Genomic DNA, 16,320 nt, shown 5'->3' on the forward strand with positions numbered 1-16,320 from the left:
TGAACAAATGCTCTTTGAAGTCCACAAACACTCAAAATATATAGAATATACTTATGTACCATTTTTATGTATTAATAAAAAAAAACCCTCCAATTAAACTATTACTGAACTCCTGACCCTGTTCATGGAAATGTGTCTCAGGTAGACTGGAAGTAACATTTTATAGGGCAAGAGATGTCAGGATCTGAACAATTACACAGAGTAAATTGAAGACAGAATTTGCATCTCCCTTCTATGATGCACAACCTGCTTGACATGAGCAGCAGCAATTTCTTCAGGAAGAGCAATAAAACTGTAATGTCACTGAAGTGTTGACTTTCACCAGTAAACACTGCATAATGCCTGTGAAGCGCCACACATCCTGACCTCCAGCTGGGCTGCCTCCCTGTGTCAGCCTGAGTAAAACTGTGAAGGATCCTCTCCGTGTGCTCACACATGGGTCAGCACTCTTCACCAGCCAAGTGGACATGAAAATAACATGAAATAGCATGAGAATTATATTGTTTCTGGACATGCAAACCTACCACAGCCCGCTGTGGAGAGCTCATCACTTCCGTTGGGACAGTCGCGCTCCCCGTCGCAGAGCCAGTGCTGGGGCACGCAGGCGTGGGAGCCCAGGCAGCTGAAGGTGTCTGCAGCACACGTCACTGAGCCTGGGGACACATGGCAGGGGAGCCCTCAGCACTGAACCATCCCAAATCCCCAGCTGGAATACCCGTACACCTAGTTTGTATGGTGACTGGTAATGGTTAAAAAGGGTTTATTTTAAAATCTCAGCGATTGTTTCATTCTGCACATTATGATAAACTGTAGCCTTGATATTTTCTGAAAAATCCTTTCCTTAGGATTTTTTCTCCTGAGAAGCTGAGGGGCCTCAGGAACAAAATGTAACCAATGGTTATCTGCTGCTGTGGAATGCAACAGGTGCATCTGGGATTGGTCTCATGTGGTTGTTTCTAATTAATGGCCAATCACAGCCAGCTGGCTTGGACTCTCTGTCCAAGACACAAGCTTTTGTTATCATTCTTTCTTTTTCTATTCTTAGCCAGCCTTCTGATGACATCCTTTCTTTTATTCTTTTAGTATAGTTTTAATATAATATATATCATAAAATAATAAATCAAGCCTTCTGAAATATGGAGTCAGATCCTCATCTCTTCCCTCATCCTCGGATCCCTGTGAACACGGTCACAAATAAACCTACTGGCTGGGATTGTTTTACAGTCAAATTTTCACAGAATTCACAGAATCACTGGGTTGGAAGAGACCTTCAAGATCATCGAGTCCAACCCAGCCTCAAGACCTCACATAAACCATGGCACCCAGTGCCACATCCAGTCTGTTTTAAACACATCCAGGGATGGTGACCCCACCACCTCCCTGGGAAGACCATTCCAGAACTTTATCATCCATTCAGTAAAAAACTTTTTCCTAATATCGAACCTTGGTCTCCCTCATTCAGCATGACTTGACCTAACCCAGAACTGAAAAGATCAGAACTGAACTCACCACAGATGGCATCACTCTCATCTAAACCATCTCCACAGTCATCCTCACCATCGCAGGTCCACTGCTTGGAGATGCACTTGTTTGCAGAGCAAGCAAACTGATTCCAGGAGCAGGACGAATCTGGGGGTGACACCAGGCCCTGCATTTGTTAGGTTCACAACATCACTGCATTCCCTGCTGTTTCAAGCATGGTTTAGGATTTTTTGCACTGCTCCTTTCTCTTCTCCCAGTTTCTATGTACTAAAACGCTCCAAAACTCTGCACAATCCCAATCTTGTTATTAAGTATTTTATCAGTTTCTGCAAGTTTGCATTCACCAATACATTTTTAAAAATAAACAGTGAAATATTCCAAAAGATATTCCAATATTTTCAAATATTTTGTAAGTGGGATGAGGATAAACACTTAAAAAACCTGTAGCCTGGTTTGCATATTTAACAGCTGCTACAACTATAGTGAACTGCTTTATTTAGATAGTAGGACAGTGAGGACACAGTTCAAATTTTCCAACTCAGCCTTCCTCCTGGTATTCCAGAAGTTAACTCCATCTTTAAAAGATATCATGTTATTTTTTTTCACAAGAAAAATTTTTGTGTTTTTTTAATCCCATTTACACTTTTTTATACATTGAAAATAAAATCCTAGTTTCTACATTCCAAAATCAGACTGCAAAACTGTCCTAAATCAATGCTATTCTTTTCTGAAAAATTCAGGTCTTGCATTTTTCCCAGGCTTCTTTCTTTGCATTTTGTTGCAACTGATATTGATGACAACAAATTTTAATATTAACATTAAAAAGAATTTTAGGTAAGAAATCTGAATTTAAAGGAGAGCATTGTAACAGGTATCTCAAAATGGGCAAGATCAATCAATGGGTTAGGAAGCATTGACTTAAGAACCCTTCCCTTTTGCCCACAAAAATCAGCTAATTCAGTTTACAATACTGTACACAAGAGTATAAAACCTAAAAATGTAAACACCAAGTTATGCTTGACAAATGTGGCCAACAAAAAAGACACTGATTGTCACAGTGCACAGCACTTCCTAATTTCAAAGTTATGAGATAAAAATATACAATGTAAACTGCAAATCAAATAGGGAAGCATGTCAGTGGGCACTGGGTCATGAAGAGAGTAATAAAATAAATAATAAGTAATAAAATGTTCAGTCATGGTAAGAAGTAAAGGAAAAAACCACAAAAAACTGAAAAAAAACCCAAATTTCAAGTCTTATTTAAATTGGGAATAGAAACGTTGACACTACTTTCTGGTACAATTTCATTACAAAAATAATCCATTCAGGTAATCCACAAATTGAAAAGACCAGCTCTCACTAGGAGTAAAACCAACTTGCTTTGTGCCTCAGTTAGGTAAAATTTAAGAATCTGAAAAGATCTGAGACAGAACAGACCCTTGACCCAGTTCACAGTTCATGCTGTGTTATATTTACATCACTTTTGTCATTACTTTAAACAATTATAGCTGTATGGTCTCTGATGCAAAGCAATGCCTACTTTGAGCTTTGCATATTTCCTGCTGGGGTCCAGACACTGATTCAAAGTCATTATATCTGTAAAACTCTTCTAATGAGGAGTTGTGAAGAATTAGTGAAATTGTTAAATATTAAATTAATAGAAAACTCTGTATATAAATATGTCCTTAAGAGAGAAAAAAGTAAATTAAAGGGCTTTCATTCTGGCACAAAATAGAATTTAAGGTATTGGCAGCATGAAGTATTAGAGTTGAATCTGAAAACACGGCATTAAAGATTTTTTTTTTATAGAATCTCTGAGATATAAATACACATTTCTTTGTTTCCAAAGTGCATTAGTGACTAGAGAAATACTAATAAGACAAAATGCTCACCACAGTGCAATTCATCTACTCCGTCCTCACAGTCTTTCTGCCCATCACAAAGCCAGGTGGTCAGAATACATCTTCCACTAGGACAACCAAAATAATTTTCTTCACATGTGGGTTTGTTTTGAACTGTGATAAAATAAAGAATGTAATGTAAAATGGTCTCTACTAGTATGATTAGGAGCCTAATACATTTCTGCTAAATTTCTGAATACTGATGGACAATGTGTTTATGTCTAAAAATGGGGAAAATAAAATGTGTTCATAAAAATAACTAAAAAGTGATAGCTAAGTCGTTTAGGGAGCTGAAATAGTTATTTTTTATTTTCTTTTAGAGAAGAATCAGAGCACAGCTTCAAACTAAATCAGAAGGCCTAGAGAGGAAAGTATTTCAGTTTACAGGTTTTGAGGTCAGGCAGGTCAGCATTGCTTGCTGTTTTACACCAGCTTAAGAAATTGCCCTTCTGAACTTTCTGCTGTCATTTACAAGATAATCTAATTGTGGCAGTATTTTTGTCACTGGGAGAAGCCACAAATCTCATGCGTGCACTGACTAACAGGAGCTCCACCAGTGATGCTGGAGCAAGAGGTTTAGACTTGGTCAGAAATAAGTTCTTGGTCATTAATAAGTTCTCCCTTAGCTTTTTAGTTTTGTTGAGTCAGAAAGTAATTTAAAATTTGAATTTTATGAATGATTAAGAAACTAGGTGTGAGGAAGGAAAACATGCCACATGTGGAGTTTCATGATGCAAGCACAAATATTGGTCTAATAACAGTTTATTTTCAAAATCTTAAGCAAGATCCTGGGAAAACCCAGGATGGAATTCCAAGTACTGCAGACCACTGAAACTCTCTGCCATGATTTTCATTATTCCTTCAGTGTACTGGATTTGTTTTCAGCCTCCTCTCTTTTAAAAGGAAAAGTAAAGTAAACATTTATGGATTCTACAGCTGTATGAATAAAAAAAAAAAAAAAAAAAAGACTAAAGAAAGAAGTGGAACATCTGTGATGACATGGTAGGTATTAAGAGTTCCCTAAGCAAAGCTACCCTCCATGAGTATTTTGCTGTAATTTTCTGTAAGAACAATGACACTGAACCAAACTGCTAATGGGAATTGCAATATTCATAACAGAAACAACACTCAAAAACTTAATGTGCCAGAGCTGGTCAGTTTTGAATGAAATGGCAAAGGAAATCACATGTAGGCTGAGTGGGAATGGTATTGCTTCCAAGTAAAGGGAGGAACGATCCAGGCAATTAGTCACACATTAAAATGATGAAACATTTTGGCACACATTCGGAATTCAGAGAGAAGTAATACAAATAAATGGACAATGGAATAAAATGCACATTAGTGTACTTATGCAACATTAGTTTACCGAAGCTGTAGCACACTGCTCTCAACATTTTCCTTGGTATGGAAAAAAAACCCTTTCTTTGTCTAAAAATACAGCAAGTTAAGCTATTTTGGCCTTAATGAAGTGTTATATACAATAAATTCTTCATAATTAAGAGATAATCTAGAGAATGTAGAGATTAGAATGAAAACTCTAAGTTAATATGCATCTATTTTATAGGACTAATGGAAGTTCTTAATGACAGATTTGGCTGACAGTACTGCTGAAGGCCCAGGTTCCTCTGGATCCTGGTAATATTTTTGTCAATAAATTTGGCACAATGTACATGAGAATTCTAATAGAATCTTCTGGTGACACAACAGGATTATCACACAGATAAAGAGAATATTAAATGGAAAGAATCAGATTATGTCCACTGCTATGCAAAAATTTGATGGCATTGAACAACATAAAATTAGAAGTTCTAATTTTACAAACGAATAAAACTTATTATTATTTAGTAAATATTTACTTTTATTTAACACTAGTTCTTAGAGGAAAGAGAGTTACTGGTCAACAGGAGGTTAATTTTACTCTAGAATGAATCAATTATAAAAACCAATAGAAATAAAAATGTTTCCATTTTGAATGTAATATTCTCAAACTCAGATGTGGAGTTCTGGATAAAAATGAAGCAAACACATAAATTCCCTCCTTCATTAGGTAAGAACTGAATATTATGAATAATTCATTGGTTAACATTAAAGAGAACTCCAGTCCTGTGTCTGGGGCTCAAGTTATCATGATCACTTTTTCCTGGCTGCTATCACAAAAACAACCCTGGTTTCTACCCTGGCAGCCTATTCCAAGGACCTCCACCAAATAAAGAGAAAGTAAAACAAGTCAGCAAGAAAAGAAATACCACCCACTAAAGCAGTAGCTAATAAAAGTTCCTGAGTGATTATGCTGATGCTTGATGAGCTTGACATTTTAATGACTCGTGTTTTACTTAAATAAAAATGATAAATGACAGGCCTAACCTGGAGGAAATAGAAAGCTAGACATTACAGTTTGCTTCAGAAAAAAAGTCAACATTCATTTGCAATAATTTACATAATCCCAGGAAAAACAAAATAAAGGTGAATAAACTGCATTCAGCATTGTAATAATGTCTATGTTAAATAAACAAGTATTGACCGAATAAACATTTTGCAACACAATGAGAAACACTCTCCCTCCCCAAATAGGACTTTTTTTCTTTGTTTAAAAGGTAAATTAATGTTTTGGGTTTGTTTTTTTTTTTTTAATTTTTTTTACAGTTACCTGGGCATTTTAGTTCATCTGTATAATCTCCGCAGTCATTAGACCCATCACAAATCCATTCTGGCAGTATACAGAGGGAAGTGGAGTTACAGCTGATAAATCCTGAAGATTTTATCCCAAGTTTATAGAAGTAAGCACAGTTGGTATTATCTGGAAAGAGACAGAAAATTACCACACACCTAACACAGCCCGAGAGCCTCAACGTTTAATTTTCACGTTGGGCTGGAGGAGCCCATGCAGGCTTGGAATCCCAAGCAGCAACACCCAGGAATGAACTGCTCCAACACAAGGAATAATCAGGGAGCAGCTGCTGGGAGGGAGTGGGAACACAAACTCACTGCAGTTCTTTTCATCAGAGGCATCTGCACAGTCAATGATCTGGTTGCACCGTGCTGATTTCCCCACGCAAACCCCATCTGCACAGCGGAACTCTGCCGGGGCGCACGCCGCGTCTGCAACACACGGTTATAAAAGATGAAAATCTGTGTGCTAAACACACTCTGCAGATGCACATCAGACACATGATGATGCTTAATCCTTCTGCCTTTCAGAATGAGGCATTCAGAACACACTGTACCCTTCCAGCAGACGTGTGATTTGGAGTTTATTACACCTTCTAAGTTGCTAATTTTTTAATTTATTTTTTTAGCCTAAAAGTGTCTCTAGGTAATTCAATTCATTTTGAGATAATCAATTATCCTGGTTTTGCAAGATGGCAGATTTCCCCAAGAGGCTGCTGTTTGTGAAAAAATTGTGAGCCATGAGAAAACTGGGGTTTTTTCTTGTGGAGAAATCTCCATAATATTAGCAAGAGGGACTTCTCTCCCTAAGTGAACTGAAGAAAGACATTCTTAGAAGTGGCAACTTACTGAAATTTTAGGTTTTGTTTCTTTACATTGCCAGTGGGAAAGAAAAGGTTGTGAGGGAAGAAGTGGTGTTCTGAAGGTTTTTTTATGATTCTTATTACTCTTTCTTCTAGTTACAGTTAATAAATTTTTCTTTATAGCCTTTTAAAGTTTTGAGCCTGCTTTGTCTTTCCCCTAATCCTACCTCACAGCAGGAAGTGAGTGCACTGGTGATTGGCCAGCACTGAACCCACCCCACTCATTGGTGCATTGGCCAGGAAATCTCAAGATTGATGAAATCTCAGATTGTTGAACCAAAACCACTACATGAAATTGGTGTTTCCACCTGGTTTCAAGCTGAAACCACCAGATCATCACTTGAGGGAGGAAGCAGCATTTTCAGGATCATCCATGAATCTCAGTTTATTTCCTGTAAAACCAGTTCGGGGTCTTGCCTATATGTTTTGCCCCTTACTTATATTTAGATAAATGATCAAAAATAATTTGGTGCCTTCAACAAATACTTGTTGCTATTTAGCTTTTAGTTATAAATCACATGGAATAATATCCCTGCCAACCTTTCTCAATTGTAACTAAGGATTTGTATGGTCTGCTTGCTGGTCTATATGCATTGGCTGTTGCACAGATATAAATATTCATGTTAAAAGATATAAATCAAAAAACAATTCTGATATGAAGAGGAGAACAATTCTAGTAAGCTTTGCAAAGGACATGGATACTGCCATGCATCTGAGAAGCAGAGAAATGGAGCATTTCCTGCTTCAGAGGAGAAGCACATGCAGAGGAGAAATCACCATCTTTCAATCTGTCTGCAGTAAAGTTACTCTCTCATTACTTCACAGAAGATACAGCATCTGTGTTTTATATTTTATACATATAAAATATAAAATATTATATGCATAATGCACATGTATATTTTATATTTTATGGCCAAACCCACTGTCTTTCTAGAAGACTGTAGGTGCAAACCAAAATCAGCCTTTGCATCAATCCCACCATATGATTAAATTACATGTTATTTTCCAGCTACTCCTATTTGCATAATGAGTATTTACAAAGCAATATTCAGAAATCACCTAGGAAATAGGATGCCATTTACCTTTGCAGTCAAATTCATCAGAGTTGTCACCACAGTCATTGGCACCATCACAGACTCTGTCACTGGGAACGCAGCGGCGATTGGAGCACGGCTTGAAGCCCTTCCGACAGCCTCTGTTCTCTGGAAAGTTAAATACCAGCTCATGATTGGATTGACACCTCATGAAAACAGCCTCACCCTCAATCCAAACAAACAATCCAGAACAATATTTTAATTGGTGATGCATTCCAAGCTACAGGAAAAAAAAAAAACCTTCAGAAATTGTTCATACATTATGCAGCACAACTTGGATGGATATAGGGATAAAGAGCAATAAATGAAAGCATAATGAGAAAGAATGACCAAAAAAAAAAAAAAAAAGAAAAAGGGTGGCCTAATTCCCAGCTTTCATTATCTTGATACAAAATGCCCATGTACTTTAAATGCATTTCTTTTGACACACTTTTTTGGGGAGAATGTTTGCATGTGGCATCACACAGAATGAAGCATACCAAATTTGGCCTAAACCAAAACAGGGATAAATAGAGAATAAAATAAAAACAAACATTAGCAGAGATTTCTGGATTTCTGAGCACCAATACCAACAGCGTTCTGCTCAAGAACACTATAGAAGAATGTATGAATTTTACATATAATGATATGTTTGAAAATTCAGGACTGATTTACTAAAGCCCTAGTTATGGCAGAAGTCACAATAATAATGTTCACTGCATTACTTATTCAAAATAATGAGTCCAGTACTCTGTTCTTTATCAGATTCAGAAAACAACACCCTGTATATGATCTAGTGCATGAAAGGACCCCAGTTCTTCCAGGTTTTTCCTCCAACATGTAGCAAAATATTTGGTACAGTTGATTTAAATGAGGCAAGATGTTCACTGTCACACTGCAAATTAATAGAATGTCCTTCATAAAATTATGTGGCAAATCCATGGAAAGACAAATTGTTGGTTCTCAGAATCACAGAATCATGGAATGGGTTTGAAAGGACCTTAAAGACCATCTCCTTCCACCCCAGGCCATCCCAAGGACACCTTCTACTATCCCAGGCTGCTCCAAGCTCTGTCCAACCTGACCTTGGACACTTCCAGGGATGGGGCAGCCACAGCTGCTCTGGGCAACAAATCTTGTATTTATAAATCTATTTAAAAATTTAATAAGTAGAATTTATATATTTTACATTACTGCACAATAAGGTGTCTTCCATCTTTAAAAAAGCACTTTGCCATGTTTTTTCCTTATTTTTGTTCTAGACAGAAACATGAGAACATTTGAGATGCTTTTATTAAATATGTCAGTTAATACATGAAGTTTGGAAGAAAAAAATATTTTCAGGTCATTTTTTCCATGTCATGTCTAGGTTTTCTTAACGTGTGTTGGCATTTTCTTCCTGAGCATCTTGGCCGAGCAGTTGGTGTGAATAAGAGGAAGCAAACTAAGCATGTTTAACACGAAAATGACAACAGGAAGGTGAAAGATCTGGAAGTACCCACCACAGTAGAAAAGTTTCTCATCAGACTTGTCCTTACAGTGAGCAGTGCCATCACAAGTCAGCTGATAATCAATGCATTCACCGTTCCCACATTCAAACTCCGAATAGATGTTGCAAGTAGAATTTTTACCTAAAAATAAACCACATTAACACGTAATTTTTAAAAGCTTTTACAACTAGTGAAAATGAGAAAACATGCTGGCTGCATTTCAATTTTGACCCACATGAGTTTTGAAAACCTGAGTACAAAACAGTAAAACACACCATGGCATCAGAACTTAAAAGCTTCTACAACGCGAACCTGTAAAAGAAAATACATTGACAAATATCCATGAAGGAACATGCAGTGAAACAATTCACAAGCACCTCATTCTGATAAGATAAAAACTTTGGAACTACTGTGCTCAGCTTCCTTCAAATCACCCATGCCTTCTCAACCCCCAGCTTGAATGATAGAGCCTAAACCCCAAGGCAGAAAACCTGCTGCTTCCATTTTACTTTTTTCTTTTATTCACAAAAACCCTCCTCTTCTCCTTTAGTGGATGTTTTATCTATTATTTTAGAGAGAATCAGGAGCAGTTAAATTTTTTTACTCTTTTACTTAAGAAACAAAAACATTTCAGAAAGTGGACGCAACAGTTTGGTCATGAACTTCAGAATAAGTCAAACATCTGCTTTGTGAGTCTGGTTCTAACCAAAATATCAAAGTGAAGAGAAATGAGGAGGATTTAGGACAATTTGAGAAGAAGAACAATGGAGAAATTATATCCAATTGTTATGCTTCTTTCTTGTTTCCATTATAATCACTTCTGCAAAAATTCAGAAAGAACCAATGTCTGTTATATGCAATAGCCAAGCCAATATAAATTCAATGCATTTCTTGACTTGATTGAAACATGAAGAAAAAGTGCTGAAAACAGATTCTGAATAAGGTGAGATCTGGTCTTGAATATGATTTATTTAAAGGACTTCAAATGTCCTTTACATTTGAAGTATTTTTATCTCTTTTCCCTCCATTTTCTAGCATTGTAAGAACTTACGGAGAATAATTATCAATTACATTTGTAGTTAATCTAGTTCAGCATCTTAGACTGCAATCTTTAGAAAAAAAAATTAAAAGAATAAAAGTATATATAGCATAACCTGCCCTCAGTTTGAATCTGACTGGACACCCTTGTAGAGATTTCTTCAAACTCCATCTTGCAGAAACAAAGAATTTAAACGCCTTTCAAATGGTTTCCTTTGATGACAAGTAAGTAGTCAGAGCAGTCATTACCCATATCATCATCTCTCAGAATTTCACTGAAGCTTTGTCTCAAGACTCTTGACTGGCAGTAAGTTACACAGCCTAATTACACTGTGAAAGGGCAGTTAATTCCTTTTCTCAGCTGGAATTGCTAACTTTCAATTGCATTGAGTATCACTTGCAATTCTTCAAAAATGAAGAAAGAACTTTTGATCTCAACGCTAAACTGAAGTCTGTCTTGTTTCCATCCTTTCTGTGCTACTCTACCCCATCATTTAATGTCTTATTTTTTTTCCTGATAGCTGAGATCAACATTTCCTGCAAACACTTTACAGAATAATTTAGAAGATTAAATCTTATTTCATGTCCTAGATGACAATTTAAACATGGTTTTACCTAAGAGCAATTTTAAGAGTTGCAATGAATTTGGAAAATATAAATGCCATATAATTACAAAATAAATTGTTAGGCATGTGAATTCATCTGCTGAACCTCTCTCACTTCCACTGCCAATCACTGGTTTGACAACACAGAAAGATAGGTGAGAAAGTGCTTTAATTAAGCAAATTCAGTAGCTTATCCCCCATAACCCTAGGGAAGGATACATACACATATTTCTATCTATCTTAGCAGTAATTGTGATAAATACATAAAAATTCTATAAATAGGAAACAGCAACCCACTACCATAATAGGAGTTTAAGGAGAGTATGAACATGTTTTAACCCCCCAAAAGACTTACAAGACAAAAAAGTTAAAAGCCTGGTTTGTGCTGAATAGCCAGATCATTTTTTTCAGTATACAGAAGAGATAAAATGAATGGCTTGGGCCAACTGTCCTATGAAAGCCAAGTGCCTCACAGCACAGAAAAGCATCGTGTCAGCCACCATTACTTACTCACACATCTGTTATCATCTATCAGGACTCTGTCCCCTCTGCACGAGCAGTTCACTCGTCCATCAGGCGTCAGAAGGCACAAATCATGGCAGCCTCCATTCATTTGTGCACAGGGAGATAACTCACCTGGAAGACAAATGACAAGAGATGAACTCTTATTTTATTAAATTTGCTTCAGTGGCCAATGTCTTTGAGGGAGCAAAAGTCACCATATCTCAGATTCATAGGCAATTGATTCGCGTTTTATCGGTCAGATGAAAATGTCAGCATCCCTCAGATGCTGGCATGCTAAAGATAAACAAACACCTGGAAAATAATAGTTTTAAAAACCTGCAACATTCAAAACTGCAGAAATTTGACAGGGAAGTATTTAGCTGCTATCCACTGAGCTTCAACACCCATAGCAGAACATTCCAAATAATGCTTATTTACTTGGTGTACTGGGTTGTAAGATATGTGTGTATTCTATTGCCATCTGTTAGAGGTGGGGCGATCACCTTCTGTTAATTGGGCAGTTTTCTTTATCTCCTCCACAAATCAATCCTCCCTCTGGAAAAATTTCTTCTGTTAATGGGCCAGGACACTGTTGAGTGCCCCTGCATGGCTGATAAAATTCGATCATCCTATTGGGAGATGCTCCATTCAGGGGGAGGAGCCAATCATTCCTACCTGGATACAATCTCAGGTTTGGAACACCACAGCAGCCTTTTCCCACTGCATTCCCAGAGAAACAGCTTTCTGCTCCCCTGCATTCCCAGAGGGAGCCAGGCCCATCTCCAGCAGCCCTGGAGCTGCAGAGGAAAACTCCCCCCTTGTGCAGGATCCCTGCTCCAGCAGAGCCACAGCTGGCACTGCAGGAGGCTGAGCGACCATGGGATGGGGCTGTGCCCCCACCCTGACACACAGGGGGGCAGGGCCTGTTCTGACTCTGGCAGTGGATTTTTTTTTTGTTTGTTTGTATTATTGCATTTGTATTTTAATTTTCCTAGTAAAGAACTGTTATTCCTATTCCCATATCTTTGCCTGAGATCCCCTTATTTTAAAAATTATAATAATTCGGAGGGAGGGGGTTTACGTTTTCCATTTGAAGGAAGGCTCCTGCCCTCCTTAGCAGACACCTGTCTTTTCAGACCAAGACACTTGGGAAAAGGTTATATCCCATCTTTTCTTAACAAAATTAGAAACACCAACAAAACACTTTTTACACAGCTAAAGCTAAGTAAAATCCCCGAAATGAATGATATTGGCATTAGGAAAACTGCTTTGTAGCTTACAGCTGTTGGTGTCGTTGGCAACAGCGATGATTCCCATGGGCTGGTGCGGGATGTCGGAGCGCAGAACTTTGGTGTCACCTCCTGTGTACTTGCTGGAACGCAGGATGGCTCTCCTCACTCCATCTGACCAGAAGATGTACTCATCATACACAGCCAGGCTGAGGAAGGTGCCTGGGCCAGACTTGACAATGACCTAAAATGCAGAAGTGCAGAAGAGAAACAGGAGAGGAAGTGCTGTCACTGAATGAGAGAATTTTAAAGTGCAAACTGCGACTCCCATGATGTTGATGCAAAACACTTAATACTTTTATACCTGCAGCACCTGGGGAAATGAGATAACAGCACTTAAAATGTGTTAAAAGGATGCCACAGGCATCCAAATTTCAGAAAACCAGGCATCTGTTGCTTAATTAAAAAAAAATCACAGTTTATCTAAATGCACCTGTAAAAATACCTACTCAACACTTTACCTGCTTAATAGCTCCAACAGAAGAGAGAAGAGGTTCTTTCAGCATGGCTGAAAGTCTCAAAATTCAGTCTTTAGGAACCAAAGTGAACTGAAGAGCTTTAGAGCTGAAGAGTACTCACCACATCATCACATTAGAAACTTGAACCCTAGACAATAAATGTTTCAGGTTTTCCAATTCAGAAAAAAAATACAATCACACCACAGTAATAACTAATTTAAAACCTAGAAGGAACAAATGAATTGAAGATCACTATATACTTTGAAAAAAACTATCACTATAAGGTCACTATAAGGTTTGAAAAAAAATTCTAGAAATACAATGAATTTTATCTCAATCCAAATCACAGCTCCTGTAAAATTTTTGCATATGCTCTTTCTTTCCATATATCAGAATTTAAAATTTCACATTATTAGCTTCCCTTCTGAAGAATATGATGAATTTATATCGGTTTTTTAGTTGAAAGTTTCATTTTGGCCGAAGAGAATTACTGCAAGGGGGTTAACATTTCTCTATTAGATAATGGATATAAATAATACTCTTACTATTTTTATTTAATTGTATTCTAGGTTTCTGTGTGAAAAAAGTAGTAAGTTATGTATATTTATAAAGTGGGAACAGTTCTCATCCAGGCTATGTAAAAAAAAAAATCCTTTGTCTATGTGCAACTTATCATAGGGAAATTGGGATAAAACTAGAAAAATAATATCCTTTAACACATGTACTTAGATCACCATGGTTTTCCATCTGCTTCATGTGCTTTATCCCCTTTCCCAGAGGGAGTGTATAACAGTGATGGGATTTCATGGAAATCTCCATGAATCAGCAATCCTTTGTGCTTGCAAGGGGATGCTGTGTGACAGCTCTTTAAAAAATGCTGGGATGAGAAGAGAGCAGTAATAGTCAATCCCATATTTAATTATTAAATAATTCATGGTGGGTGTGTAGCAGTCTTTCTCTACATAGAACAAATGCACCTACTATAGAGGACATCCAAATTTCATGTTGTGAAACAAAAGCCCCCACTTTTGATACTACAGCTGTGCCTTTGAGACTGAGAAGGTGCCCCAGTTCTGCAGATTCAATACCAAAGGATGCTCCAGGTTTGCTCCCACCTGTGCCAGTTCAGGCTATCTCAACAACCTGCTAGCATAAATAATTCTAGTCCTGTGCACAGGAGCACTCCTGTCCATGTTTAAATTCACTTATACAGACAGAATGTCAAAATTGCTTACATTAATCAGATAATTATAACAAATTCTGCTACACTATGTACATCATGTATTTCTGCATATTTTAAAGGGGGTTGGACAGCAAATCATTTTACCCAGTAAAGATTTCTTCCCAGTGATAAATATCCCAAGAGGACAACTTTTCTCTACCCAACATTTTTCTGGAATAAAAAGTATTAAAAGAGAAATGGGAATAAATTAATGGTAAAAGATTTTTTCTCTAATTGTGTACATTTCCAGTAAGACATTTTTCCTAATACACTCTGAAAAGCTTACAGTGTTCATATTCAGACATTTCAGGGGGAAAAAAAAATATAAAAATCATCTATGTTTCTGGAAGATCTTTATGAAATCTGGCCATGCAGATTTTGCAGCCCTATATTCTTTTCTGTGATAGTGTGAAACTGTCCCAGTTGGAAAGATTTTATTGTAAAAACCAAGACTAAAGCGCTGCCCAGCTCAGCTTTTTGTGCTGGGGAGCACTGTCCTAATTTATCTCAGATTGTAACAATAGAATGCAAGTTCACTACAGAACTGATCATTGCTGTTCACCCTTGGCAGAGCTGAGATCCAAATACAGTGCTACAAAACCAAACATTTTTTCACTATTGCTCACTGTATTTCATTTCCTGGAGTCTCTGTATTATGTCACAGTCCTATCCAAGGACATTGGTTTTATTCAAGAAACTAAAAATAAAGACTCCATATTTCTATCAGCTTTTGGCCACCTTTACTGCTCATTGAAATTCTAATTCTGTTATTTAATAACACAAAGTTGTGACAATTTTTATTTCTATTTTTTTAATTCTAAATTTATGCTTGCAACAACACAAGTACAATTTTAAAACTTTAAGGAATCATGAAAAGACATCCCTACCATCTCTTCACCTGCAAGAGTGGAAGTCAGACACATCCAAGTCAGACACACCCATGCTTTAATTCTAAATGATACCAAGGTTCAGTTACAGAAGATATTGCAAGCTTTAAGTAATAGACGAAAATTTTTCTCTGGCTTCTCTGTTTTTTTCATAAATGCACAGCCAAACCTAAAGCTTGCACTTCTGCTGTCGACTGAAGAAGATATCTGATAAAATCTGATTGAATAAAACAGAACTTGGAATGCAAACTGTGAAACTTCTTGAATTGCATTAAAACAGAAATTCAACAGAACAAAAACAAACATCCTAGAAACTGAAAGTTACAATTACTGGCAGGTTGCAACTACATGAAAGTTATAATTACCAGAAATATCTCTAAACCCAGATTTATTTTAACAATCACACCTATAGGTCTTCAAAATTATAACTGAGAACAAAACATTCCTTCTGGATGTTTAAAAAATAACTGTTTACAGGAAGTTAACAATGTTTCTAGTTTTTCACACATTAAATGTTGCAAAATATTTCAAACTGACGAAGAAAAAAATAAATCAAAGTAGCTCATAATTTATTAGAAAAATAAGTCCAAGACTTGAAATTAGCCTTATTTGCTGAAGGCTCTTTTTCTGTGCTCTTAAAAAAAAAAGTATTTAAAGCACTGAGCAGCTAAAACAAGATGTAGCCATAATATTAAATCCAAGTAAGGGCAGGAGAAAAAAACAGAAGAAAATGGGAAAGAATAATAATAATAATAACAATAAATGTCACTTCTGTTTTTTAAACCAGAAGATTTGACAGAACAGAACAAAAAATGTTAAAAACCCAACCCCCAAAAAACTT

At 36.8% G+C, this 16,320-nt stretch overlaps 1 protein-coding gene across 1 annotated transcript in view; it reads right to left on the bottom strand.

Annotated features, from left to right (window-relative positions):
• LRP1B (LDL receptor related protein 1B) overlaps window positions 1-16,320 on the bottom strand; it is a 632,190-nt gene that overhangs the window by 108,112 nt on the left and 507,758 nt on the right. The window contains exons 44-52 of the mRNA XM_036387231.1: window positions 12,904-13,096; window positions 11,630-11,755; window positions 9,489-9,617; window positions 7,996-8,115; window positions 6,369-6,482; window positions 6,031-6,180; window positions 3,375-3,497; window positions 1,510-1,629; window positions 525-653 (exon numbers count right to left, since the gene is read on the bottom strand). Coding sequence (XP_036243124.1) covers window positions 525-653; window positions 1,510-1,629; window positions 3,375-3,497; window positions 6,031-6,180; window positions 6,369-6,482; window positions 7,996-8,115; window positions 9,489-9,617; window positions 11,630-11,755; window positions 12,904-13,096 — 1,204 coding nt within the window. The remainder of the gene's footprint in view (window positions 1-524; window positions 654-1,509; window positions 1,630-3,374; window positions 3,498-6,030; window positions 6,181-6,368; window positions 6,483-7,995; window positions 8,116-9,488; window positions 9,618-11,629; window positions 11,756-12,903; window positions 13,097-16,320) is intronic.

The sequence above is a fragment of the Molothrus ater genome, chromosome 7 (genome assembly GCF_012460135.2).
Source record: "Molothrus ater isolate BHLD 08-10-18 breed brown headed cowbird chromosome 7, BPBGC_Mater_1.1, whole genome shotgun sequence".
NCBI lineage: Eukaryota > Metazoa > Chordata > Aves > Passeriformes > Icteridae > Molothrus > Molothrus ater.